The following is a 27,970-nucleotide window of genomic DNA, read 5'->3' on the forward strand; positions in this document are numbered from 1 at the left end:
GGCAATTGGTCATAGTAAGCGAAAATGGAATGAGGAGTTCGATAAATGATGTATTACAATTTAAATGAAGAAATAGAAGATTTGTGGTATTCGTATAAATGAGATACATCCTTAGGTATTTTAATAATCTTGAAATCTTTAACACTAGGTTTACGGACACTCATTGCGCATATTTTTATTATAATTCGCTACGTTGACAGTTGCATTGAAATGCAGTTGTTTCTTTTAATTAGAGTATACATCCATATCGTTACACCAATTCAATTCAACATAAATTGCTAACAAATAATATTTATGAGTCCTATAACGTTAAGTTTAGAATCTGAATGCGTCAAATTGAACGCGTACCGTAAACCCAGTGTTAAATAATCTTACTGATTGCTCTAATGAAATTAATCCAACGATGGACCGTGCAGCTTTCATTCCGTCGAGAAATAATAAAAATTTCTGTAATTTCAACCTGCTGGTAACGTTGCGAGTGACACGAAAATGGTAAGGGGGTCTCGAGGTCCCATAAAGATGGGCCGAAAGAATACATTGGGTGAAAGGTCCGCTCGTATGGCTCGTCTGTGGAAGCACGAGGCCTCCCGAAGGAGGCCCACCAGGTCTGAGTCGTAACGATACTCGTATCAGTAGTATTCGTTGGGACCGCGAGAAGGCACTGTCGATCTAAAACACGATAGGCGTGCGTGTGCGTCACGGCTGGTGACGTGCAATCGGCGTGCACAACGCCGTCGCGACGCGACGTCGACGTATCGCAATCGCGTGCAGCCGCAGCTACGGCCGTTCCCGATTTTCGTGGCGTTTTTCCAAAACGTAAATCGCGACGTTCGTTACGCGTAAACGCGAGGATTACACGTGGTCCGGTCGTAGGGCCCCAATTACCAGCCCACGGTACATCGATGGATCTCAGTGACATCGTTGGAATGCAATCGATCCGGTCGGAGCCCTCTTCGATCTGACAGGTGTGTACTTAGCTAACACGTGATCTTGGCGCGTATCTTCGACTCGTTACGCGATCGTAGAAATCTTCAAACGCGTACGCAGTTATCGCCCACGCGAAAAGGAAAAGTCTACGTTCGACGGGGAACCGATGTTTTCATTCAACGCGTACCTACGTATCTGAATTTCGTCGAACGATGAGACCATCGGTTTTTATAGGTCACTGGTCAATGCTACCTCAACCGGTATTCTACGGCGGATCGTATACAACGCTCGATATGACTTTATCTCCTCGCGCTGTTTTATTACACGTATATTACAAACGGCTGTTTTGTCAGATAAGAGTAAATACATTTATACGGTAATTGAAGATATTACCGATGACAGAGTATCGTCGTAAAAAGTATCAATTTATTCGATAGAGCGGATGGGAATAAAATTTATCGCTCGTGAGGTATTTTTCCAGCGGAGAACGCGTAGGCTAGTGCTGGATCTCGTGGCCAGAGGCTGCGAATGCTTTCGCGGTTCTTCGCGTCAACGGAATTACCGGAAGTTCGCGCAAGCATTCTGCGTAAATTCGTCTCTCTCTCTCTTTCTCTCCCCCTCTACCGCGTGGTCGTTCGCTGACAGTTGTCCCGTCTCTCTCTGTCGGTAGATCGCTATGCCATGATGAATGCCACGGGCAGCAAGAGCAGCGTGAACGGCGCGAACGGCAACGACACGATCGCAGACAAGACGAGCCCGCACGGCAACAGCGTCGGCCGTCTCCAGAGCGTGATCGGCAAGCAGAGCAGCTGCGTGCGGAAGATGAGCACGATGCCGGAGGAGGAGGACGCGACGGACGACGTAGATCCCGACGCGACCGGGTCGGGACACCACCAGCACCATCACCAAGACACCGACTCTGATTCCCCGTCCGAGGAACGAGGTCGCCTGCTCTCCGCGCCAGAGCCATCTCGAAGGATCACCATCGCGCCCTGCAACGGCCTGAAGAAGACCATCCCTCGCAACGACAGCAGCGGCAGCAGCATCCACGAGAAGTCCCATCGATTGCAACAATTGAAACCGAGGGAGCAGGAACCGCGAGGAGCGTGTCGCGAGACACCGCAGGGCGTGCTGAAATTCAATAGAGGAATCGACTCGCAGAGCGGACGGTACCGTTGCTCGAGCGTACGATCCGTCAGGTCTAACCCGACGATGGACGACCACCAGCATCACCAGTATCATCCTCCGGCGGCCAGCTGGGCCTCGATTGTCTTCGCCGATGGGAACGCGCAGCCTCACGTCCGGGCGTTCCCCGATTCCGTCTCTATACGTTCTCTAGCATCGATCGGCATGGGCTCTTCCGACGGCCGGAAGCTCACGATACGTAGAGTTCCCACATCGCCGTCGGAGCTGCTTAACATGGTACATCCGCCGCCGTAAGTGAGCCACATTACCTAACGTGCGCGTTTCGACGAGACCCGTCCAAAGGACCGGGCTATCAATCATGTCCCGTGGTTCCTCCTCGCCCGGGGAACCTCTGCGTGCGGTTTCCGGTTCGATCCCGAGCTTACCTCGGGCCCCGTTCTCCTCTCGAGCGAAGATCACAATCGCTGTACGCCCGAAGAATCCTATCTGTGGATACCAGACCGGAGAATCCCGAGAATCCGGAGATCCCGATAGATAAGATACCCGTTATCGCGACCGTTAGGTGCTTTTTAATCGAGACGTTGTTCGGTGATGATGGCTAATAGGCGATGGTAGTTGAGAATGATTGATCGTTGTTTGGACAGACAGACGTCCAGTCTAGACCAAGATGTTACGGTACTTTCCAATTTATGAATTAATTTGTATCTCGTTCCTCCAACTGCTGTTTGATCAGAGTTAGTTTTAACCATTATGGAAGAATATTCCGACGGTAGAGCATTTGGATAACGGATTCTTTTTAATAGAGTTCTGTACAATGCTTGGAATATATTCTAGGATCGACGTTCGGATTTCACGTTTGCCATATGCTTCGCGAATACCGTCTAACGAGCAAACCAAACAACAGGAAAGCGCGAAACGGCTCGTTTCGTCATCGTATTGCATAAAAACCGGGCTTGGAGTCCTTTCCGATCAGATCGCTCGTTAAATGCAACTCGGGAACAGTTCCTAACGCCGATCAGAATTAAACGGAGAACGCGTTGGAATGAAATTTCTCAACTAGAGTAGACGGTCGTTAAACTGGTAGGAGCATCTTGTTCGCGATTGTTTAAAACACGGTGACAGTGGAAATCCGACTGTTATGGTAGTCCAAGTTAGAATTTCGGTGAGAGATGCCGCGTAGGTCCGAACTGCTTGCGAAGCGTGGTCTCGTCATCCAGGGACTGCAATTCCAGCGTATTGTCCCAGAGACGTAAGTGGATAATAGGTGTACAATGTAAGACCATACTTTTGTTACAAGTAGGTGTTCATGCGGTATATTGTTGTAGTTGCCCTGCTTCTTCCATTGAAATCGGAGTGGGACCGTTTAAAGGACCGTAATCGTTGCTCCACATTCAAAGTTCCTATACGTAGCGTTAATGAATTCCGCGTGGAACGGGTCGTTTAATCACCGACCGTAATCGCCTGCATTTATAAGGAATTAGTATTCTACATTTTTACCCCTGTAAATAATCGATATCCGAGAAGACAAAGGGATTGCTAATGCTTTACTAATATTTTAAAACGCTCGAGATCCCCCAAAGAAGGGTGTTAAGAAATACCCATTTTTGGCATCGCCTGGAAATGAAAAATTCATGCAGGATCTTTTAGAGTGTCTCCCAAGGAACAAAAAGTGTCCTTATCACTTTTCCGAGAAACGGCGGGAAAGTTGTCAAAAATACGTTCAAAGTGTGAAATGTGATGATAATGGAACTTACGTATCGTTTTGGAAAAATTATTTTCAGTTGCGGGGGTCAATTGCAATCATTTTTGGTCATTACACATACCCCCAAAATCCTATCCGCTTTAGAGAAAAAAATTCGAGTAGGTGTGAAATAGTTCGATAAAATTAAAAATTTCAAATCGTTTTGGAAAAATTATTTTTGGTTGCAGGGGTCAATTACAATAATTTTTGGTGAATAGACATACTCCCGAATTCCTTCCCAGTTTCGAGAAAAAAATTCGAGAAGGTGTAAAATTTTTCGACGAAATTAAAAAATTTCAAATCATATTAAAAAAATTATATTTAGTTACAGGGGTCAATTATAAGCAATTTTGGTGAATAGACATACCCCCAAATTCCTTCCCAGTTTCGAGAAAAAAATTCAAGAAGGTGTGAACTTTTTCGATAAAATTAAAAAATTTCAAATCGTTCTGAAAAAATTATTTTCGGTTGCGGGGATCAATTACAATCATTTTTGGTCATTACATATACCCTCGAAATCCTTCGCACTTTCGAGAAAAAAATTCGAAAAGATGTGAAATTTTTCGACGGAAAAAAAAATTTCAAATCGTTTTAAAAAAATTATATTTAGTTACAGGGGTCAATTATAAGCAATTTTGGTGAATAGACATACCCCCGAATTCCTTCCCAGTTTCGAGAAAAAAATTCAAGAAGGTGTGAAATTTTTAGACGAAATTAAAAAATTTCAAATCGTTCTAAAAAAATTATTTGCGGTTACAGAAGTCGATTACAATAATTTTTGGTCATTAGACATACCCCCGAAATCCTGCGCATTTTCAAAAAAAAAATTCAGAACGAGCGGAACTTTAAACGTTAATAACTTTTTAACGAAGCCTCCATCAACAAATTGATATTCTTGATTTTCGTCTTGTTTTGGCCTCCAGAATCTCCTATTAAAATTTTTCCCCGAGTTGGCCGAACACCCTGTATACGTAAGTTCCATTATCATATTCATACTTTGAACATATTTTTGACAACTTTTCCATCGTTTCTCGGAAAAACGATAAGAACATTTTTTGTTTCTTGGGAGACACTCTAAAAGACCCTGCATGAATGTTTCATTTCCAGGCGCCAAAAATGGGCATTTCTTAACACCCTCCTTTAATAATAACGCATCGATGGGTAATAATTTACTATTGTTGTCCTAGCGGACGCGTGGCCGTCGCGCATTGTGAAATATTTCGGAATTTACACAGGTGCGCCGTGTTTATTATCTGGCTTCGTCAATTGCCATAACTCTCACCGTCATAGCGCGACATCGTTTTTGCATCTGCCGTGTCGCAAACCATGGTACGCGCGATAAACTCGTAAAAATTCTTCTTCATTCGGTCCGCTGCTTATATAATACCGAGTGTCAAGGTCCTTGGTCGCTTCGTTTGTACCCCTAGTTTCCCACGATCGTTAATCATAATAAGGGCGACTTACGGCCCGATTTTCTCTTCTCCTCAGCAACATTTATCAGCCAGACTGGGCACAGTAAATTTTTCGCGTCGTCCTAACGATTTCAATAAATCACGTAGATAAGCTTCGGGTTGCTTCGGGATTCTTGGCTTCGCGAGGTACGGGTGATTAAAGGTAACCGGTTCGTCGGTAGATTTCGCAAACACCAAACCGTCCAAAGATAAAAAATCAATTCGTAAAAGTGGCCTCAACCCTTCGAATTCGAATTCGACGTTTTAAAAATTTCTCGGACCGCGAACGAACAATAGAGAAACGATCTTTCGAGGTTTCATTCTCCTAGAAACGTCTCGCGTGGCATGCAAATAGTTTTTGATAGAAGGCGTGTCGTTGATCAAATCGACAGGCAAAACGTATGTCAACTGGTTGATAAATATGCAACGACTTGCATAATATTGTTCATCCTGTGTCTTATGTAAATCGAGCGTTCTTTAAATATCTAATTTATGTGGAGTACGTCTCGACCGTTTTATATCGTTCGATGAAGCGAGTCCAAATGTTAACGCTACGCGAGAATAAATTATTAAAGAATAAGCAAAGATTGGGAAACGAGAGAAGCTAGAAATTGCTAAACTTTCGTCTCGAGTGTTTAACTTCGAATAATGCAATTACTCGAGTATTACTTCACCGGATAATCGAGGTTCCACTGCATCTGCACTAAATCTGGAATTTTTCATTCGCGATTTGACGAACGTATTCATGAACGATCTACGTTGATGCGGTTTCAGATCATTCGAGGACGATCTATCGGTGTGTACTAGCCTCGACGATGCAGATGCAGAAGACCTTGGGGATTACAGGCAACCTAGACGACCGCATTGGGCCAACAAAGTCCAATTTGTCCTTGCTTGTATCGGTTACTCTGTCGGCCTGGGCAATGTTTGGAGGTTCCCTTATCTATGCTACAAAAGTGGCGGTGGTGAGTTTCTGTATAATGCATACTCCTGCATAACATATTTATTAACACCATTATATACAGGGTGTTCGACCAACCCTAGCAAAAATTTTAATGAAAGACTCCAGAGATCAAAATAGGACGAAAATCAAGAATACTTATTTCTTGATGAAGGCTTCGTTAAAAAGTTCCGCCTGTACTGAATTTTTTTCTCGAAAATGCGCAGTATTTCGGGGGTATGTCTATTCACCAAAAATGATTGTACTTGTCCCCTGCAACTGAAAATAATTTTTATGAAACGATTTGAAATTTTTTTTTTTCGTCTAAAAATTTCAGTATCTACTCGAATTTTTTTCTCGAAAGTGGGTAGGATTTCGTGGGTATGTGTAATGACCAAAAATGATTGTAATTAACCCCTGTAACTAAATATAATTTTTTTAGTATGATTTGAAATTTTTTAATTTCGTCTAAAAATTTCAGTGTCTACTCGAATTTTTTTCTCGAAAGTGGGCAGGATTTCGAGAGTATGTCTAATGACCAAAAATGATTGTAATTGATCCCCGTAATCGAAAATAATTTTTCCAGAACGATTTGAAAATTTTAAATTTAATAACTTTTTAACGAGAGCTCAGTCAAGAAATTGATATTCTTGATTTTCGTCTTATTTTGGCCTCTAGAATCTGCCATTAAAATTTTTCCCAGGAATGGCCGAACACCCTGTATATTAATCCTTTGAACTCGAATTCAAGGTTTATGCATGCCAAAGCAATCTCGATTAACGAAACGAATGAAAACATTTTCTATTACGTGGGTGTCGCATTTACGATCGACAGATTACCCGTGACCGTACGGGAATATATTGCGCTTCAGCCGTGAATACCTTTACGAGAACGCTTCTAACATATGTTCGTTGAAAACAAATTTGTACGTGCTAGATTGCTGCTGTGACATACATACGCCTGTCACGATTAGTGTGCCTGTGATAAAAGTACGTGTTTATCCTTTGCACCGTGACCTGCTAACGCGAAAGATGGACTAATTTCTATAAAATATGACAATTATCGCGTATGATATTATTCAATATTATTAGAAAACAATCGAAGCTCCCTTTCGATTTGCCTAAATAATACGTGTCAAGGGACCATAGGAAGGAATAGTTGTAATAGAATTTTGCAACAAAGAAAGGAATATTATAGATTATTCTATGAGTACATGTTTTGCTCTGATAACAGAACGTGCCAACAGTCACGTGTTCTTAGTAGTGGAACTTTAGATAATCGTGGTTCTACTGAAGAGCGTCTTAACTCACGAAATGGCAATCATGATGGAAACGTATTGCAAACAACGGGAAACGATGTATTTAAAATTAACAGAAAGGCACGCGACATTAGCGAATAGGTAGAAACTAGGTGAAGGTAACCAAAGACAGAAAAACGTAGCGAATTAAAGCATTAAAGTCGCCTCTTTAAGTATTTAGATTGAACAAAAGAAATTGCTTTCGAGTTAAAACAGTTCGCGAGAAGATCTTGGACTCTGAGACTTTTTTATCAAATTTAAATGACAGAGTCGATAACTAAAAAACATAATAAAAGTCTCACGATAACCCTCGTTGGTAATTAAACAAATTTTGCAGCACGATTAACCGACTGAAATTAAATTCTACATTAATCTTTCGAGTATTAAAAACTTCTATACAGAGTGTTCGGCCAATGGGAAATATTTTAATGGAGGATTCTGAAGGCCAAAATAAGACGAAAGTCAAGAATACCAATTTGTTGATGGAGGCTTCGTTAAAAAGGTATTAACAATTAAATTCAAACATTTCAAATCGTTTCAAAAAAATTATATTTAGTTACAGGGGTTAATTACAATCATTTTTGGTCATTAGACATACCCACGAAATCCTACCTACTTTCGAGAAAAAAATTCGAGTAGATACTGAAATTTTTAGACGAAATTAAAAAATTTCAAATCATACTAAAAAAATTATATTTAGTTACAGGGGTTAATTACAATCATTTTTGGTCATTACACATACCCCCGAAATCCTATCCACTTTCGAGAAAAAAATTCGAGTAGATACTGAAATTTTTAGACGAAAAAGAAAAATTTCAAATCGTTTCATAAAAATTATTTTCAGTTGCAGGGGACAAGTACAATCATTTTTGGTGAATAGACATACCCCCGAAATACTGCGCATTTTCGAGAAAAAAATTCAGTACAGGCGAAACTTTAAATTTTAATAACTATTTAACGAAGCCTCCATCAAGAAATTGGTATTCTTGATTTTCGTCTTATTTTGGCCTCTAGAATCTCTTATTAAAATATTTCCCAGGGGTGGCTGAACACCCTGTATAAAAATATGGACATCGACGATCGTTTTACTATTTTATTCAAGACTAATTGTCATTTTTCCTCCGAATATATTTTTGAAGGAACTTGAGCGATCAATAATTTCCAGAATTATTATTCCAAAGTACAGACAGTTTGTACATCGCGTGACAGAGAGTCGCGCGACCATTTTGCCGCAACCACATCCCCTTTATGCGACATTCTAGGAAATATATAGTATAGTTTGAACAAGGGCAGACGTTCTCTCTCGATTCTCCGGGCCGTAACGCAAGTGCGTATCGTGTTGCTGGTAATTTTCAAAGTCTGAAAGCATCTCGACAGAGTCCGGACGTGGCGCAATCCGCTCGCGGAACTTGATACATGACCTTGCCGGATCGTAGCTACACCAGCAACCATAGTAAATGATTTCAATGACACCGGTGGAAATAATCGGTGGAGTATCGTTTCAACCAACCGTTCGTTAAATTGTACAACCGGAAAACCCGAGCGGTACGATCTGATTTCGACAAGCTAGCGAGCTCTTTTTAATAACCAACCAGCAACAAATGCTCATCTGATCGGCTAACTCGTAAAACTTTCTATACCTCGAGATATTTCATCATTTCCTCGCCTTTCTCGTCAACGACACGTCGATATTTTACTATCGAATGCTAGTCCACTCTGACGAAATAAATTTTGCATACTGCGTCTGTTGACGCGAGTACACAGGCTCGTATTGGACTTGATTCCATCGTTGGACAGAATTGGGAGAGGATGTCGCAAACAGAGAACACGGATGATACCATTAATGGAATACTGGATGCATCGAAATGATCATTTCGGTAATCGTGTTATATCGTGCATTACGAAGTCAAATCAGAGAATGCTGTCTGATTTGTTCGACTAGCACGGTATGTCATTCGTAGAATTAATTTACATACGCGTGAGGTGCACCGACGCGGCACGAATTATTTCAGTGTCACAACCGGAAACAATAATCGTCGCAGTATCTGGGGAACGTGATCGAATTTCTGCAGCGAATCCATCGCGAGCTTAAATATTTATGGATGCAAGATAAACGAAAATCCAACTATTACTATATTCGTAGTACTTACAATAATAGCAAGTAAAATCATGTCCTTAACAGCATCGAACAAGTTAGTTCCTGTTTTACCCACGCGAAATGTGTAAATAATAACCAGTTTCCTAAACGATCATGTTGATACAGAAACGGAATACGTAACGTTCGTGGGAAGAAATGCATTTGTCGAGTGTGAAAAAGAATAGAGATTGTTTAAAACTTTAAAGGGTGATTCTACGTGCCAAAATAAGAAGACGCGTTTGAAACTTCCCGATACCCGATGCAAAACGCTATGTGTAATAACAGTTAAATGAAAGAATATATTTACGATATGTAAGAGAAGGAAAATACATTTCTGCAATTTGATCGGACTAAATGCTCCTTGCCAAATTAACTCGTAGTCCACGGGACGGTGATCATCGTTTATTGCGAATAAAGAGTTACATCCAGTGACCTTGTTACTGCCCACAGAATGACGATTAACGTTGAGTACTATTACGTACGAGTCGAGTTTAATGCAACCTTTAATAAATCCATATTACAGGCAGATTTAGTAACGACGTTTTTATTCATCGAACAAGTACACTTATGCACGAAGAGGCTAAAAGGAGATGCTCATTGTGTGGGGAAAGGTTTCGAAATAAAATAACAAACCACGATCGTTCTGTAATCGAAATAATTTCACTTTTATATTTATCGGTTAAAGGATAAATTCGACTTGTTTAATTTATCAGACATAATGTCTTTGTTTGAAATTTTCAGGTGTGTTCTTGATACCTTACTTCTTAATACTTATCGTATGTGGAGTACCGTTATTGTACATGGAACTTAGTATTGGACAATTCACTCGACGAGGACCGATCGGTGCACTCGGTCAAATCTGTCCCTTGTTCAAAGGTACACGAATATTTCATTTAATAATTCTTAAATGTTTGATCAAACGTTAGGAGAATAAATTAATTCGGAATGAGAAAAGAAGTTGGGCACTTGGAGTTTTTAATCTAAAGATACTACAAATTACTTAACCGAATCTCCAAGATCTTGATTGCTAACGATTGTCATGGAATACCTAATCTTATCTAAACAGACTAGACATTTCGTCTAATGTATTACTTTGATATGGAAAGCCATTTACGAAACTGTGTTTGAATAAGAACTTCCTACGACGCTGCAATCGATAAAACAAACGCCTTGTGTTTGGTCAAGCATTTCAAGAATTTATCGCGTATCTCCGAAGACGAAAGTGATTTAATTTTATTTGTTCGCACAGGAGCTGGCTTGTCATCGGTGGTAATATCGTTTTTGATGTCGACCTACCATAATGTGATAATAGCATACGCTATATATTATTTCTTTGCCGCGTTCAGAGCAAAGCAACCTTGGTCCGACTGCGACCACTCGTGGAATACGTTAGCCTGCTGGTTACCCACCTACAGTTTCATCGACAACCGAACTCGTCCGAACGCATCCAGAACGCCATCGGAAGAATTTTTCGAGTAAAGATAATAATAATTACAAAACAAGCACATTTCAAGGATTTCTTTTTGAATCATACAATCTCTTAATTGCTTCGTATCGTGATTCATTTGCTGTGGGCCAATATTACGAAGCCTCCTAGTAAATGTAACTTCTTGGGTAGCAATCTTCTATTATCGTAATAATCTCGCCAAGCGCGCTGACTCATGTACTTTTTAACGTGTCTACGTAGATAAGAGGGTCTGCTTTCTCGCATTACTAACTTTTCTTTGGTTTGTTTAACAATAAAGCTACCACGATCTATCATCTGACCGGGTGGACTATTTGTATTTTATTGTAAAAAACTGGACAATAGTTGGTATCAAATCCTGGTTAACTTCCGATATAAGTAGAAAATCTAGGGTGTTCGGCCACTCCTAGAGACCAAATAAGACGAAAATCAAGAATACCAATTTCTTGACTGAAGCTTCATTAAAAAGTTATTAACAATTAAATTAAAAAATTTCAAATCGTTCTGGAAAAATTATTTTCGGTTGCGGGGGTCAATTACAATCATTTTTGGTGAATAGACTTACCCCCGAATTCCTTCCCAGTTTCGAGAAAAAAATTCAAGAAGGTGTGAACTTTTTCGATAAAATTAAAAAATTTCAAATCGTTCTGAAAAAATTATTTTCGGTTGCGGGGATTAATTACAATCATTTTTGGTCATTACACATACCCTCGAAATCCTTCGCACTTTCGAGAAAAAAATTCGAAAAGATGTGAAATTTTTCGGCGAAATTGAAAAATTTCAAATCGTTTTGGAAAAATTATTTTCGGTTGCGGGGGTCAATTGCAATCATTTTTGGTGAACAGACATACCCCCAAAATCTTGCGCATTTTCGAGAAAAAAATTTAATACGGACGAAACTTTAAACGTTAATAACTTTTTAACAAAGCCTCCATCAACAAATTAGTATTCTTGATTTTCGTCTTATTTTAGCCTCTAGAATCCCCCATTAATGTTGTATACTTTAAATATAAGTATACTGTATACTTTCCAGTGCTTAGAACAGTCTAACAATGTGTATTGAAAATACTAAAACTTTAGACGCGTGCAGTTTCGAAACTACTACAATTTTATTCAAAATTAAACTACTATTAGAAGCGGTAAACCCTCCTCTTTAAAATGGCTTTTGGTTTTTGTCGATCCGACTTTTCGTTTTCGAGATATCGTAATTTATGTAAAGGGGTAATTTTTTAAAAGCTCTCTTATGGCGTTTCCCATGTTACGGCAGACTACTACCGCGTATTAAAAATACTAAAACTTTAGACGCGCGCAGTTCCGAAACTACTAGTGCTTTATTCAAAATTCCACCACCATTGGCAGCGGCGAAGCTTCCTCTTTGAAATTGGTTTTTGGTTTTTGTCGATCGGACTTTCCGTTTTCGAGATATCGTAATTTATGTAAAGTGGTATTTTTCTTAATTCGACTATCTCTGTCTTCGTCTGACGCGTCGGACCTCCTTGTCGCACGTGCGTGGTACTAACCTACCCCGCGTACGTGACTCGCGTGACCTAGTTCCGGCGTAGTATTTCCAAGAATTTACTACGCACTGTTTACTACGCGAGATCAATGGATTCGCGCGAGCGCACCATCAACGTAAACAAACTCTTCGAACCCTTATATCTCCGAAACTAGCCACCGCATCGAGTTGAAACTAAAATCGCCATATCTCCGGAACTAATGGAGCTATCGACTCTCACAAACGCTCATTTTAAAGGGCATTTCATCCCCTATCCAATGACTATACCAGCTACTATAATTTATGCCATCTTCTATGTTTATTTTGACATTTACTTTGACGCTACACACCTAAAGAAGTTTCTTTAATTGAGAATGAATTTAAATTTGTATGCAGGGTGTTTGCGTGATTACTGCTGCAGTATATAACTCTAATTTTGACTCTCTAGGCTTTGCATGCTCTCTGAACTCTTCAACACTCGTTCTCTCTTCTTGCTAAGTCCTGTCTAGACAGACTCAAACAGAACTCTCTGATTGACTCTAACAAACTGCACCCTTTCCGTTCCACACTTGTCATACTTAGGGGCCTTCGCCCTCGCGTACGTACAAACATAAGCGCCACTTAACCACTCCGAGCATTCCTTGAACTCCATGTCAGTCACACTTTTTCTCGTAATACTTTCCCGCTACAGTTTCACCCGTGCTTTCATCGACGTACATTTCTCCGAGCTTTAAATAATTTTAAAAACGATACAGCCAATAGTAGCATAAGCGATACAATGTTAAATTAAATTTTGATTTTATTTTTCTTTTATTCGTAAAGCATTGTTTCTGATAATTTAGCAACAAGGTACTTCAAATCAGCAAAGGAATCGAAGAATCAGGAGCACTTAGATGGGAGCTCGTCGCGTGTTTGATTACTGCCTGGATCCTGGTGTACTTCTCCGTTTGGAAGTCCATAAAATCGTCAGCACAAGTCAGATACATCACTGCAACTCTGCCGTTTCTTTTAATCGTCGTCTTCCTAGCACGATCCCTCACCCTCGAAGGCGCTGACAAGGGTCTACAATTCTTCTTTCATCCCCGTTGGGAGCTTCTCAGCGACGCAAAAGTAACACGTCACTTGTTAAACTTTCAAAGATCGATCGCTCTAAAGTTATTTTCTCGTTTGATTGTTAGGTCTGGATCAATGCAGCGGCCCAAATCTTCAATTCCGTCGGCATAGCATTCGGCTCGATGATATGTTTCGCGAGTTACAACAAGTTCCACAACACCATCCTAGTGGACAGCGTTGCGGTTTCGCTTATAAACGCGTTCAGCAGCCTGCTCGTTGGAATATTCTCGTTCGCGACAATCGGTAACATCGCGGTGGAGCAAAATATGTCCGTCGAGGCTGTTCTGACAGATGGTACGTGAATGGGGATTATTCTTTAGCAATTTTAATTCCTCTCTGAATAAGATCGAAGGAAGCGTCACTGAGAAGCCTAATATCGAGATATTTGTTACTTCGATAAATGGCGGATTAACTTATCCTGCAATTTTATAGACAAATGATAATTTCCGTTCAAGGACCCGGCCTGGTGTTCGTCGTTTACCCGCAAGCGCTAGCCAAGATGCCAGCATCGCAGCTCTGGGCCGTGTTATTTTTCTTTATGCTAGTCTGCCTTTCTCTGAATAGTCAGGTAGGTGGAGAACTTGTTAATATAAATTAATACAGGTTATAATTATCTTCCAATGATTTTAGTTCGCAATAGTGGAGGTGGTTGTAACTTCGATCCAAGATGGTTTCCCTCGGTGGGTGAAACGTCATCTCGTCTGCCACGAAATGTTGGTCCTTTTAGTATGCGCCATATCATTTCTGTTCGGTCTGCCCAACATCACACAGGTTAACAAACTCTTCGCTGTTTCTCTCTCTTACTCGTATTTTTATCGACGATTACTTATTCACAGGGTGGCATTTACTTCTTCCAATTGATCGATCATTACGCTGCCTCGATATCGATCATGTTTCTAGCTTTCTTCGAGGTGATCGCGATATCCTGGTTTTACGGTGTGAGACGATTGTCCAACAATGTGAAAGAAATGACTGGTCGCGTGCCGTCCGTATACTTCCGGTTTTGTTGGCTCATCGCGGCACCTCTACTAATTATGGTAAATTTCTATCTATTTATTTCATTGGAAATATTTCGTAAGTTTTTCTACGTAATAATTTCGGTACATTCTGACTGTTTCAGGCTGTGTGGGTGTTTAGCTTAATTGATTATGAACCACCGACGTACCGCAATGGCGAGTACGAATACCCATGGTGGGCAGAGGCGATTGGCTGGGGAATATCTTCCCTCTCCCTCATTTGCATTCCTGCTTTCGCTATCTACGAGTTTGTCAAAGCCAACGGTGACACTTGCTCGGAGGTACGATATCTCGGTGTCTCTATTTTTAAAAAATTCGATCATCTATCACTCCCTTGGAACCAGGAGTTCTCTATTAATGAATTAAAATTTATTTTAAAAATGGCGTAGGTCCATTTTCCCAAAAATATCGAATTAGCTACCTTAACAGTTACATTTTTATATGATCGTTTCATTCTGAAGCTACTTGTTACTAATGTATTTAAAATCATTCAGATTTTGTAACACGAAAATTTGCTGGTTAATGGAGCGATGAAAAAGTTTATTTTTTCGATTCGAATCATAGATGGACTTACGCCAATTTCAAAATAAACGACTCATTTAATATTTAGATGCAAAATGTCGAAGCTGTGTAGTTCCGTCCGTAACGTAAGTGCAACTTTGTCTTTCAGAAATTTCGAAACGCCATTAAGCCGCATTTCGAGGCGTGCAAGACCTGCGGCCAAGAATACTGTACCGAGCCTATACACAATTACGAGGATGAGGTTGTCAAGGAGCTACAACACGATACAAACAGCCCGATACAACTTAACACCAGTATTCTTTTACCTAAACCTCAGACATGATCTAGAGAAGCAAACAAGATTTAAATCTCGCGTACCATTACCCGTACAGCGTATTTTTAACGTAATAGCAAGTTTAGAGTGAAGTCTGAACGTACGACAAACATAATCCCACTTGCAAGCGTTTGTTTTCCCGCTAGCATCTCGTGTCTTCCTTTTTCCAGTTACTCTTGCAAGTAGGAATATGACATAAGCGGTCTATCTTTGTGATTTCGACCTATTTTAATGCCAAGTGTCCGATCGAGGATTCTGCGACTCCATATCGAAATTAAAAGGCCTTGTGGTGGTGCGGTACAACACAAACAACTGTACTCTGTACTAAACTGAATCTCTAATTTTCTTGTTTCGTCGAATTTCAACGTGCAATTTTAGGTATTAATAAAATGAATATTTGTATAAATCTGTGAGTCAGTGTACAATCGACGTGCCTTTCTATTATTATTACTATTAACTCTGGTTACGTAATATTAAAATAGCACTGTATGACTCGACAACGCTCGTAGCGGATGTGGAAATTGATATTATATCATACTGTAAACCGCACAGGTTGAAGGTAGAAGAAAGTTAGTTTAACGCACTGCAATTAACAATCGCTGTATCATAGAGACGACGATAAGTAGAAACGAGTACAAATGTTAACACTTTATCACATTTATACAGTTTATTAAATAAGTAGCAACGATGGTAGCGATCGTAGGGAAAAAGAACAAATAATTATTGCATAAGCTTGTCAAATGCAACGTGGCTGCGCGCCTAATGAAGCGAACATCTACAGGGTGTTCACCTGGAAAAAATTTTAATGGAGGATTCTAGAGGCCAAAATAAGACGAAAATCAAAAATATCAATTTGTTGATTGAGGCTTCGTTAAAAAGTTATTAACGTTTAAACTTCCGCTCGTATTAAATTTTTTTCTCGAAAATGCGCAAGATTTCGAGGGTATGTCTGTTCACCAAAAATTATTGTAATTGACCCCTGCAACTAAAAATAATTTTTTTAAAACGATTTGAAATTTTTTAATTTTTCGAACTATTTCACACCTTCTCGAATTTTTTTCTCGAAAGTACGTAGGATTTCGGGGGTATGTGTAATGACCAAAAATGATTGTAATTGGCCCCTGCAACTAAAAATAATTTTTTTAAAACGATTTGAAATTTTTTTTTTCCATCGAAAAATTTCACATCTTTTCGAATTTTTTTCTCGAAAGTGCGAAGGATTTCGAGGGTATGTGTAATGACCAAAAATGATTGTAATTGATCCCCGCAACCGAAAATAATTTTTTCAGAACGATTTGAAATTTTTTAATTTTATCGAAAAATTTCACACCTTCTTGAATTTTTTTCTCGAAACTGGGAAGGAATTCGGGGGTAAGTCTATTCACCAAAAATGATTGCAATTGACCCCCGCAACCGAAAGTAATTTTTCCAAAACGATTTGAAAATTTTGAATTTAATTGTTAATAACTTTTTAACGAAGCCTCCATCAACAAATTGGTATCCTTAATTTTCGTCTTATTTTGGCCTCTAGAATTCCTTATTAAAATTTTTCCCAGGGGTGGCCGAACACTATAATGCAGGTGATACATCGCGTATAAAATTTATAAAATAGTAAAACACCGTACAAAACCAAATTGTCAGTAATAGAAACGTGTTAAGCACATTAGCCTGTAATAAATTATTACATTCTCACTGTCGTTTGTAAATATATTTTTGTAGCCCGTTTTAACAATTGTAAACATAATATTGTAAATGTACGAATAAAAGGGTTTCGACAAAATGATCTTTATATCTTTATTCATTTGTCCTTCCGTAATAAACTATTCGAGTAATCTAAACTCTGTTTGAAACACGTATAAATAAACGTGCAATGTTTAGAGAATTTATTATAAATAATATTTCAAAAGAAAATTGACGAGGAAACCTTAATAGACGTATCGAACTTATATAAGTTGAAGACTACTCTACAACGAATCCCCATACGTTAAATTGGATTTGCTTAATTGCGTTATATGCTTCGGAGCCGAGTTTCGCGACAGAATCTAGTCATTTGAGTCTCATGCAACCCCAAGTTCGCTTCAAGGCAACCTGCAGAAGTACGTCGAGGAGAGGAAACCAAGGGAAACATGACGAAAAAGTTCGAGTTCAATTGGCGAATCGAGGTGCCGGAGCTGTTGAGAAACGGCTCAGTATTCGATCGATGGTTCGAAGACAAGGAAACGACGGAATTCGAGCCGAATTGCATGTTCAAAGTCGATGAATATGGGTTTTTTATCTATTGGAAGAGCGACGGGAAGGTACCACGAACTAAAAACCTTGAAATCTATCCATAGTCACTAAATAGAAAATGTCGTTTACGTAGCTTTGGCTTTTCATTTTGACGTAAGCAGATTTTACGTTATTTTATGTAAGTAAACAGCTATGAAAACGAAAATAAGAGGAGAAAAGAAATTAAATATATCGACTGTTTAAATACACGGTATCAAATAAATGATTTTTAGCTGGAAAATTTTTTATATAGGACGGGGACGTGATAGAGTTAGCCCAGGTGAGCGACATTCGTTACGGTGGCACACCAAAGGTAAATCTGATTCAGAAATTCAGATTAATATTTAGTTGGACCCCGATTGATATCAACTAACGCGTACTGAATCTTTTAGGACCCTAAATTATGTAATAAAGTAGGGAAACACGGGTCGATGGAGCAAATAGACGAAAAAAGCTTAACTATATGTTCAGGTATCGATTACACGAATATTCATTATCAACATATAATTTGTGCCGACGCGCAAACGGCTAAGGTAATAGTAATAATAATGAGAAACATTACCGATTACTTAAAATTCTTCTAACGATGCATCCGATTATTCAAGGATTGGCAAGCTGGTCTGCGATTAATTACGCACAACACGAAAGCTTCGAACGTTTGTCCAACAATTCAGCTAATGAAACAGTACGTATCGTAGCCCTTAGCCTCTTCCCGCGCCATTTAGCTCGACGAAATCCGGAATAGATAAACAGACTGATGCTAAACTGCTCTGTAACAGAGGTTATAAGAACCATAAGCAACCCTTATGGCGTACCGATAGGGACTAAAACTCGGCCACGGTCATGATTTGTTGTCTACGAGTCTGGCTCGTGATTACGTTTGGGCCAAAATCGTCACGAGTCAGACTCGTTAAAATACGGTTAATGCAGCAAATGAACGTATTTTAAATTGTAATCTATTTGTTCGTTGACCAGTTGGATGAGGTTGAGTTTTCAAGTGGACCCCAAAGGAAAAGTGCCTGTGAAAGTCATATCTAAGACTTTTGCTTCTGGGAAAACCGAAAAACTCGTATATCAATGTCTCTCAGACTTGGGCTTACCCAGTGGAAAAGTAAGGCTTTAAAAAAAGCTGTTTTCAGAATTAACTTTGATACTTGGTGATAATTAGTAACTTTGTGGATTTCAGAGCGACAAAATTGAGCCAAAGGACTTTACGTTCGATAAATTCAAAACTCTATATTTTAAAATTTGCCCCCGGAATGACATCGAAGAATTATTTCAATCGATGCAAGTATCATTTTAAATTCTATTTCAAGCACTATCGTGCATCAATTAACGTTACAGTAATGTAATTTAGAACGAAGGGAAAGTCAGATACGATCAGTTTGGGCCAGCTCGTGCAATTCATGAATGAGAAACAGAGAGATCCTAGACTGAACGAAATTTTGTACCCTCTTTACGACGAGAAACGATGCACGGAAATAATCAACGATTACGAGGAAGATGAAAAAGCAAAGGGTGCAAGTAAGTTAATTCACGTTTTGAACCCTTCTTTCGAACATTACCGTGCAATTTATTACATTCCACAGAGAGTTTAACAAAAGAGGGGTTTATTCGTTACTTGATGTCGGATGAAAACGCTCCCGTATTTTTGGACAAACTGGAGGAGTGGATGGACATGGACCAACCCCTTGCTCATTACTACATTAATTCCAGCCATAACACTTATCTCAGTGGGAGACAGATCGGTGGCAAAAGTACCGTCGAAATGTACAGACAAGTATTACTGGCTGGCTGCAGGTATTCCTTTGATTATTTATCGTCGATTGGAAAGACATTTGATTATGGAAAATTACGTAATCGATCAGGTGCGTAGAACTCGATTGCTGGGACGGAAAAGGGGAGGACGAAGAGCCGATAATAACTCACGGCAAAGCTATGTGCACCGACATCCTTTTCAAAGACGTTATTTACGCTCTAAGGGACACGGCATTCGTAACCTCGGAGTACCCTATAATTCTGAGCTTTGAGAACCACTGTTGCCTCAAACAGCAATACAAATTAGCTAAATACTGCGACGAAATCCTGGGCGATTTGTTGCTGAAAGAACCGCTGAAAGACTACCCGGTACTTTGTTATATTTCATACGTTTTACGAAACAAAGGAAACTTGTTTGCGCGTTTATCGCGATAATTGTAAGTAAATTGACGCAGTTGGAACCTGGGCATCCGCTTCCACCGCCTAGCGCACTGAAGCGCAAGATACTAATCAAGAATAAGAGACTGAAGCCGGAAGTAGAGAAGGTCGAGCTCGAGCTGTTCCGTTCCGGGCAATTCGAGGCGAAGGATGAAGTAGTTGAAGATCCAAACGCACCTCCAGCACCGCCAAAGGTTCAACGACACGATCATGCCTATCGCTAGAACCTCGAGAATTGCTTTCACAGGCTAGAAAAATGTTTAGTTTTAATAGAAATAGAAAAAATAATCGTTGTAGGAAGAAGTGCCACCAGAAGCTCCTCCACCAGCCGAAGGAGCTCCACCAGGTGAACCAGGCGCTGAAGGTGAAGCACCTCCAATTCAGTACACTGGCAGCACCATGGCGTGCCATCCTTGGCTCTCGTCGATGATTAATTATGCACAGCCAGTCAAGTTCCAGAGCTTCGAAACTGCAGAGAGTCTGTAAAATACTGTACTTTTTATTCTTAGCAAATGATAGGAGAAACCAGATATTACTGTTGTTACAGAGAAGAATATCTACCATAATATGTCCTCGTTTTCGGAAACTGCCGCGCTTAATTATCTGAAAACACATTCCGTGGAATTTGTTAATTACAACAAACGTCAAATGAGTCGTATCTATCCCAAGGGTACGAGGGCTGATTCGTCAAATTACATGCCGCAGGTCAGCTAGTTAACCGAGTAATTTAAACGCATGAAACGTGGATATAACATTCACGTTGCTTTTGTTAATTTAGGTCTTCTGGAACGCAGGCTGCCAAATGGTGGCGCTGAATTTTCAAACGCCGGACCTGCCTATGCAACTAAATCAAGGAAAGTTTGAATTCAACGCGACAACCGGATATTTATTGAAACCGGAATTCATGAGAAGGCCGGACAAGGTCTTCGATCCGTTTTCTGAAGACGTGGATGGTGTCATCACTGCTCAATGTTCCGTGCAGGTACATGCAAACAACAATAGCGATTAAGATTATAAAGGAGGCTGATAGAGGGACGGAGACGTTGATAGGGAGACAGACGCTAGGGCCTGTAGCAGTGATGATTTGAAATTTTTTAATTAAATATTTTTATAACTTTTTAATGAAGCCTCAGTCAAGAAATTTGATATTCTTGATTTTCGCCTTATTTTAGCCTCTAGAATCCCTCATTAAAATTTTTTTCTATCACCCTCCTTTCTACCTCCTACTTTGTTTTAAAAATAATTAAAAGTGACGAGCTCTGGCTGTTTACTAGGTAATAGCAGGCCAGTTTTTATCTGACAAAAAAGTGGGCACCTACGTTGAAGTAGATATGTACGGTTTGCCGGCAGACACGATTAAAAAGGAATTTAGGACACGTATGGTTCCTGCAAACGGTCTAAACCCAGTTTACAACGAAGAACCATTCCTCTTTCGAAAAGTTGTATTACCAGACTTGGCTGTACTTCGATTAGGTAATTAAACCAAACGACTAATGGTAGAAATAGATACGTATAAAAATGAAATTAGTAGTTGAAATTTTTGGGGAAGGAATGCCCAAAAATTCTCTTCTTATGGGTTCGTTAGCTTGTTGATCTTCCTTGACGAATGTTTATCGTAATTTTCTGTTTGCATAGGCGTTTACGAAGAGAGTGGAAAATTATTAGGTCAACGTATTTTACCGCTGGACGGTCTTCAAGCCGGATATAGGCATATTTCGCTGAAGACTGAAGCTAATTTCCCTATGGCACTGCCCATGTTGTTCTGCAACATCGAGCTGAAGATTTACGTGCCCGATGGATTCGAAGGTAATATCGCGAACGAGTTGGGGCAAAAATAGAAGTGTAGTTCGATGACTGTGATTCGAGCTCGTTTTCTTGGCTTCCAGACTTCATGGCTGCTCTGTCCGACCCGGGTGGATTCAGCAAAGGAGCGGAAAAGCAAGCCGAGACGATGAAAGGACTTGGGATTGAGCAAACCGACGCGAAAGCCGAGGCGAAGAAGAAAAAAGAGGAGGAGGCTAAGAAGGGTATACACAATTTTAAGTAAATTTCATTCGCGATCGGTCAAAGGAAAGAAACTGCCATTCGATGAACAGCAATTTATGACGGCGATAAATAAACTTCCTCCGATCGCCTCGATTTGAATTTTAATTAATTTTAGTCGGCAAACTTGCATTTTTCACCGGCGTTTACGGATCTGCGTTCTTTCGCGATTTTCAGAGGAGTATAAACCGGAACCAATTACGCTGGACACGCTACGAAAGGAGAAAACCTTCAAGCTCGGGAAAAAACAGCAAAAGGAATTGGACACGATGAGGAAGAAACATCTGAAGGAACGACAAACGATGCAGAAGAATCACTGCGCCGCCATTGATAAATTGGTTAAAGGGAAGGAGTACGTAATTGGAAAGCAGCCTCCAGTTACTGGAAATTGCTTGTTATTGCGGCTAATCCCGATTGGCAATGATAAATTTCGTATTTTACAGTAAAAACGCGTTAATACAAGATGCCAATGTGAAGAAAGTCGTGAGCGAGCAAACCGCCCAATGGTCGGCCATGGTGGAACGCCAACGAAAAGAAGAATGGGAGTTGTTGAAGAATCACACGGAAGCTGCTCGAGAAGAATTCAAAAAATTGATCGATGTTGTGCAAGCTGGACAGGTTAAGCAATTGCAAGCGAAACACGACAAGTACGTGGATTCGGAATTAAGGAGGTATTGCTGCCTAGACTGTCGATTTTAGACTACAATTTTGGCCCTTTTTGTGATTTTTTTTCAATGATAAGTAAGCTGTTTTGTACTGAGACTTTGTAGATGTATTTATTTATCTTATAAGCACGTACAGTATTTTTTTCATGGAAAAATATTGAAAATCGTGAGAATTATAACTTCTTATTTAAAGTATCTTCATAAGGAAGGTTGAAAAAATGGCGACACTTCAAGTTTCGAATTTCTATTTTTTAATCGTTCTCTTGTCTTTAAATCTCTAGTTCCAGCGATAAAGGCGTGTGTGCTGAATATTCTCTCGAAATTTGAAGTAAATCGGTCTGCTAGATCTTGAAATATCATATAAGTCAGTTTAAATGCGTTTTTTTTAAACAAGGAGCTATAACTCTCGCAATTTTTAATATTTTTTTATGAAAAAAATACTGTACATACCTATAAGACGAATAAATATATCTGCAAAATGTCAGTACAAAACAACCTACCTGTCGTTAAGAAAAAAAATCACAAAGAAAGGCCAAAGAAATGACAGCCTACACAGCAACACTTCCTTAATTAAATTAGACCCAACGATTGGAAAAGTACTATTTTTTCTATCTATTTTAGAGATATCAAAGAAATGAACGCGAATCAAGTAAAGATATCCGTAGAGACGGCCAAAGAGGTAATGAACGATAAAGCGCTGAAGACGAAGGGTGACAAAGATCGTCGAATTCGCGAGAAGAAAGAACAGAATACGAAAAAATTCATGCAGGAAAGGAAAAACGTGCAAATCAAACAGGGTCGTGAGAAAGAGAAGCTGAAAGTTAGCCACGAGAAACAAGTGGCTGGATTGGACGGCGAGATTGACTCGGTAAATTTCTATGATTCTCCTTTAAATTTAATTGACGTTTTCTTCCTTACTTTTAAGCAGAAGACGACTACAACAGGTAAGATACACGAGTACGATCCTTCGATAATAGAAGATATTTAAAGATCATTTATCTGTTCCAGACTATCGAGATGTACAAGAACGAAGCAATTCAATTCGACTTGTCGTCTAAAACAGAATTTTTCGTATGAATATTGTGACTCGTGGACATTTCTTTATACTTTTGTTTCTACTTCGTACTTTGGCACATGCTTCCATTCTGTTTGATACTTTTCTTTATACGATACTTTATATGTATAATTATAACATTTTTCAACAGTATGCTATGCACTGAGTGAATCTATGCGAAAGAGTAATTTTAAACGACTCAATTGTTACAATAATCTTTTATCACGTACCAAAGAATTCTGTAAAAACTTGGACTGAAGAAAAACTTTTCAGGAAAGAACGAACAGCGTTATCGAATTACTCCGTTTATTATCTCTTTGTACAATTATAATACATTATGTACACCATTAATTGTTAAGTATTACACGCTAATTTGAACTCGAAATCTTGTACTATAATACCATTACCCAATAAATAGGTCCTGAATAGTAATGATTCGTTATTCTATTAATGACCCACCCTCGTATGCCCGACGGGGCTTCAACGTCATCGAGTGGGAGTAACGAAGAACGGATTTCGGGGCTAAATACCGTCGGTTTGTGCAAATTATTACAAGCCTGTCTTTATGTAAACCCTAACAGTATAGAAACTCGTTTGTGCGTAAACACTTTTCTTAACAATCTGAAAGGTTCGATCGTGTCAATTCTATACACGTTACACGGAAATAAAACACACTGGCTGAGTTAAATAATTAACAGGAAAATTGAACGAAAAGAAACCATGATACTCGCGTGGTAATAAACGCAACGCGTAGTCTACGACTTAAGGAATCTTCTCCTTGTACTGTTCCATGTACCGTTGAATAAACGGCAATTTATACACTCGTAAAGAGGCAATAGAACCAGCGCATGCACCTACCCAATACACTATTACGTGATCCATAAAAGATGTTCCCAAACATCCATACTTCAAGGAGGTTGCCAGCGCGGGATTAAAGTAACCGCCGGAATAATCGAAAGCTAAAAATAGAGTGATCGGTAAGCACATCGGCTAAATATAAATCAAGGAGACAGCGCTGCTAGGATCCACGAATAATTGCAATTAATATTACGGTTATTAGACATAAGCAAATAGCAAAATTATCGATCAAACCTGCGATGACCAGACTCGTCCCAATGAAGGAATCGATGATAATGTTGAACTTTGAATTTATTTCGTTCAAACCGTGTGACACCACCCTGTATACGCACGTTGCCACGCATTCGACGAACGCTCCGAATATTACAGGCACCTGAAAAATAAAAAAAACAGTGTCAGTACATGCTCTAAAACGTCCAAATGTGCTTCTTTTATTTTTAAACACCTTTCAGAGTGTTTGAAAGCCGCTGGTTCCTAAACGGAGCTTATCAAAAGAATATTAAAGACGATTGATCGGCCACAGACGAGGTATACGAGTAGAACTTATATCCAATGTATTTTTTCGGCCATTTTTCTTCATCAGAAATTATATTTTCGGTAAAGATTTTTTTTCTCGAAAGTGGATAGGATTTCGGGGGTATGCGTAATGACCAAAAATGATTGCAATTGACCCCCACAGCTAACAATATTTTTTTCAGAACGATTTGAAATATTTTAATTTTATCGAAAAATTTCACACCTTCTTGAATTTTTTTCTCGAAACTGGGAAGGAATTCGGTGGTATGTCTATTCACCAAAAGTGATTGTAATTGACCCCCACAGCTAACAATATTTTTTTCAGAACGATTTGGAATATTTTATTTTTATCGAAAAATTTTACACCTTCTTGAATTTTTTTCTCGAAACTGGGAAGGAATTCGGGGGTATGTCTATTCACCAAAAGTGATTGCAATTGACCCCCACAGCTAACAATATTTTTTTCAGAACGATTTGGAATATTTTAATTTTATCGAAAAATTTCACACCTTCTTGAATTTTTTTCTCGAAACTGGGAAGGAATTCGGTGGTATGTCTATTCACCAAAAGTGATTGCAATTGACCCCCACAGCTAACAATATTTTTTTCAGAACGATTTGGAATATTTTAATTTTATCAAAAAATTTCACACCTTCCTGAATTTTTTTCTCGAAGCTGGGAAGGAATTCGGGGGTATGTCTATTCACCAAAAGTGATTGTAATTGACCCCCGCAACCGAAAATAATTTTTTTAGAACGATTTAAAAAATTTTTATTTCGTCGAAAAACTTCACACATTCTCGAATTTTTTTCTCGAAAGTGGATAGGATTTCGGGGATATGCGTAATGACCAAAAATGATTGTAATTGACCCTCGCAACTAAAAATAATTTTTTTAGAACGATTTCAAATTTTTTTTTTCCACCGAAAAATTTCACATATTCTCGAATTTTTTTCTCGAAAGTGGATAGGATTTCGGGGATATGCGTAATGACCAAAAATGATTGTAATTGACCCTCGCAACTAAAAATAATTTTTTTAGAACGATTGGAAATTTTCTTTTTTCGCCAAAAATTTAGGCTTGTCGATTTTTCTTAAAAATTTCTTTGACCGCCTACGGAAATATTGTATAATACTTTTTTGTAGGTATCTATGAGCTCTACCTCGAAAATAATGTCGAATGAAATATATTCGCTATTATAGAAGTTATGGTCGTTTGAAAATTACGTTTATTAATCCTTTCCATAGTCAACTCTCATGTGTTTACGTATGCACTACAGCAGGTTGCTCGTCAATGGTAATTCATCGAATAAATTGACAACTGACTGCCATCTATGAGAAGAAAACGCTAAAATCATCGCCGAATTTTCAGCTCGTCTGTGGTCGATTAATCGACCAACGATCGATAGAGGGTTAACGAAGTATTCCCACTTGGAGATATCGATATTAGATGATTATGATATGCGCGCCACCAAGTGGAAAACCCCCTTAACGAAAATTAGTGTGACCGTAGTTTTTTACCTGTAAATCAGTGGTACAATCTTCAAACGCTTTGTTCTTGTGCGTCGAGACAATTTCGAGTGCCCAAAGTAATTGTATGTATCTAAAAACAGCAAGACCGCCAACAAGTTCGGCCCATATTAAAAGGAAAGTGTCGCGTACTGATTTCTTCCCTTCGATAAAGTCCTCGATGTGCGTATAAGGGCATGCAGTTGCATCGCCCCAGTTCAAGGACCACCAAATCGTCAGTACGAACAAGTATAACCCATACATGGACACACCCCAATTATCGGCGACTAAGATTCAACATTGCAAGGTAAAAACCAAGCTATTTTTATTAAAAACAACGGGTTAATCCATTCGGATATTTGGCTAAAAGGAATGCTTTGGCCAAAAATTTTTTTCTAATCGGACGCGTAGAGGATATGCACTGTTAGCCAAAATGATAAATTCTGTTCATTTTTGCTTTCCCCTTTTTACAAATTTACGTATCGTACGGTAAACTTACTTATTATAAGTTCGAAACATGCCCCGCAAAGTTCGCCGGTAGCAATGCCCTCTAAAAATAGTGACCGTAGAAACGGATCTCGTATATAATATGTCACGTATCTTCTCATCCAATATGCTATGAGACTCGTGAGTACAATGTACAGCGTGGAAACCGCCAATGCGATCATTGTTGCAGCCATGGTAACTTGATGGTAATACTATAAAAATAAATAAATTACAAATGCAGACTGTGCCTGATAAGAAGGTAACAGAAAAATTGTCTATAATTTTGTTTCTTTGAATAAAATAAAGAAAATAAGCAAAATAGATCGGAACTTTTCTTCTGGAAAATTACGGTTTAATTTTGTTTTACATTCAGGGTTCAGAAAGATAGTAATGGCGTCGTAAAGATACAATTAGCTTGATGGATTAATGCAATTGTACGTTAACATATTATGAATAGGTGTAGCGGGATATTAAAACTAGGTCGTTATGCAACAGTAGAGAATCGTACGATAAACTATGGTTTCAGTTACTTTTCGCGGAACACGCGAAGCATCGTAAACATGCATACGTACCTGTCTATCATCGAAGTTCGGTCCCCCTTGTCATATCTCGCCTCGATACGAGTTTCGTACGTTGACACGACACTAAAACTATTTCTCTATCCTTTCTCTTTCCCTTCGCGCGACGCAAGATTTAACTTAACCAGTTATTTAAAACTGGCGAGTGTAATTGAATATATCCGTCCGGATATGTCGCGCGGCTTTAAATAGCTAGTCTCCCAAATTACCTGGTTGGGCACCGGTACTGTTTGGCT

General features: G+C 39.3%; 3 protein-coding genes across 3 annotated transcripts; 2 read left to right on the top strand and 1 right to left on the bottom strand.

Annotated features, from left to right (window-relative positions):
• The first annotated feature begins 703 nt into the window (after positions 1-703).
• Ine (solute carrier family 6 member inebriated) lies at positions 704-17,337 on the top strand. The gene is made up of 12 exons (XM_076780941.1): positions 704-965; positions 1,598-2,363; positions 6,040-6,230; positions 10,381-10,515; positions 10,889-11,114; positions 13,442-13,709; positions 13,778-14,006; positions 14,168-14,280; positions 14,343-14,483; positions 14,549-14,749; positions 14,833-15,009; positions 15,399-17,337. The coding sequence occupies exons 2-12, from the start codon at positions 1,609-1,611 to the stop codon at positions 15,570-15,572; spliced, it is 2,610 nt and encodes an 869-aa protein (XP_076637056.1). The 5' UTR covers positions 704-965; positions 1,598-1,608; the 3' UTR covers positions 15,573-17,337.
• Positions 17,338-17,600: 263 nt separating this feature from the next.
• On the top strand, positions 17,601-24,174 carry LOC143349591 (1-phosphatidylinositol 4,5-bisphosphate phosphodiesterase). Its single transcript, XM_076780940.1, has 20 exons — positions 17,601-17,860; positions 18,085-18,144; positions 18,224-18,364; positions 18,437-18,516; positions 18,807-18,942; positions 19,018-19,118; positions 19,189-19,355; positions 19,421-19,631; positions 19,700-19,958; positions 20,045-20,221; positions 20,325-20,505; positions 20,575-20,732; positions 20,806-21,009; positions 21,302-21,500; positions 21,663-21,833; positions 21,914-22,054; positions 22,248-22,422; positions 22,514-22,717; positions 23,357-23,603; positions 23,744-24,174. Exons 1-20 carry the CDS (start codon positions 17,690-17,692, stop codon positions 23,810-23,812), a joined length of 3,252 nt encoding a protein of 1,083 aa, XP_076637055.1. The 5' UTR covers positions 17,601-17,689; the 3' UTR covers positions 23,813-24,174.
• Aqp (aquaporin) lies at positions 24,079-27,959 on the bottom strand. The gene is made up of 5 exons (XM_076780942.1): positions 27,729-27,959; positions 27,170-27,368; positions 26,683-26,957; positions 24,882-25,020; positions 24,079-24,748 (listed from the first exon to the last, which is right to left on the bottom strand). Exons 2-5 carry the CDS (start codon positions 27,348-27,350, stop codon positions 24,552-24,554), a joined length of 792 nt encoding a protein of 263 aa, XP_076637057.1. The 5' UTR covers positions 27,351-27,368; positions 27,729-27,959; the 3' UTR covers positions 24,079-24,551.
• Positions 27,960-27,970: the final 11 nt, after the last annotated feature.

The sequence above is a fragment of the Colletes latitarsis genome, chromosome 13 (genome assembly GCF_051014445.1).
Source record: "Colletes latitarsis isolate SP2378_abdomen chromosome 13, iyColLati1, whole genome shotgun sequence".
NCBI lineage: Eukaryota > Metazoa > Arthropoda > Insecta > Hymenoptera > Colletidae > Colletes > Colletes latitarsis.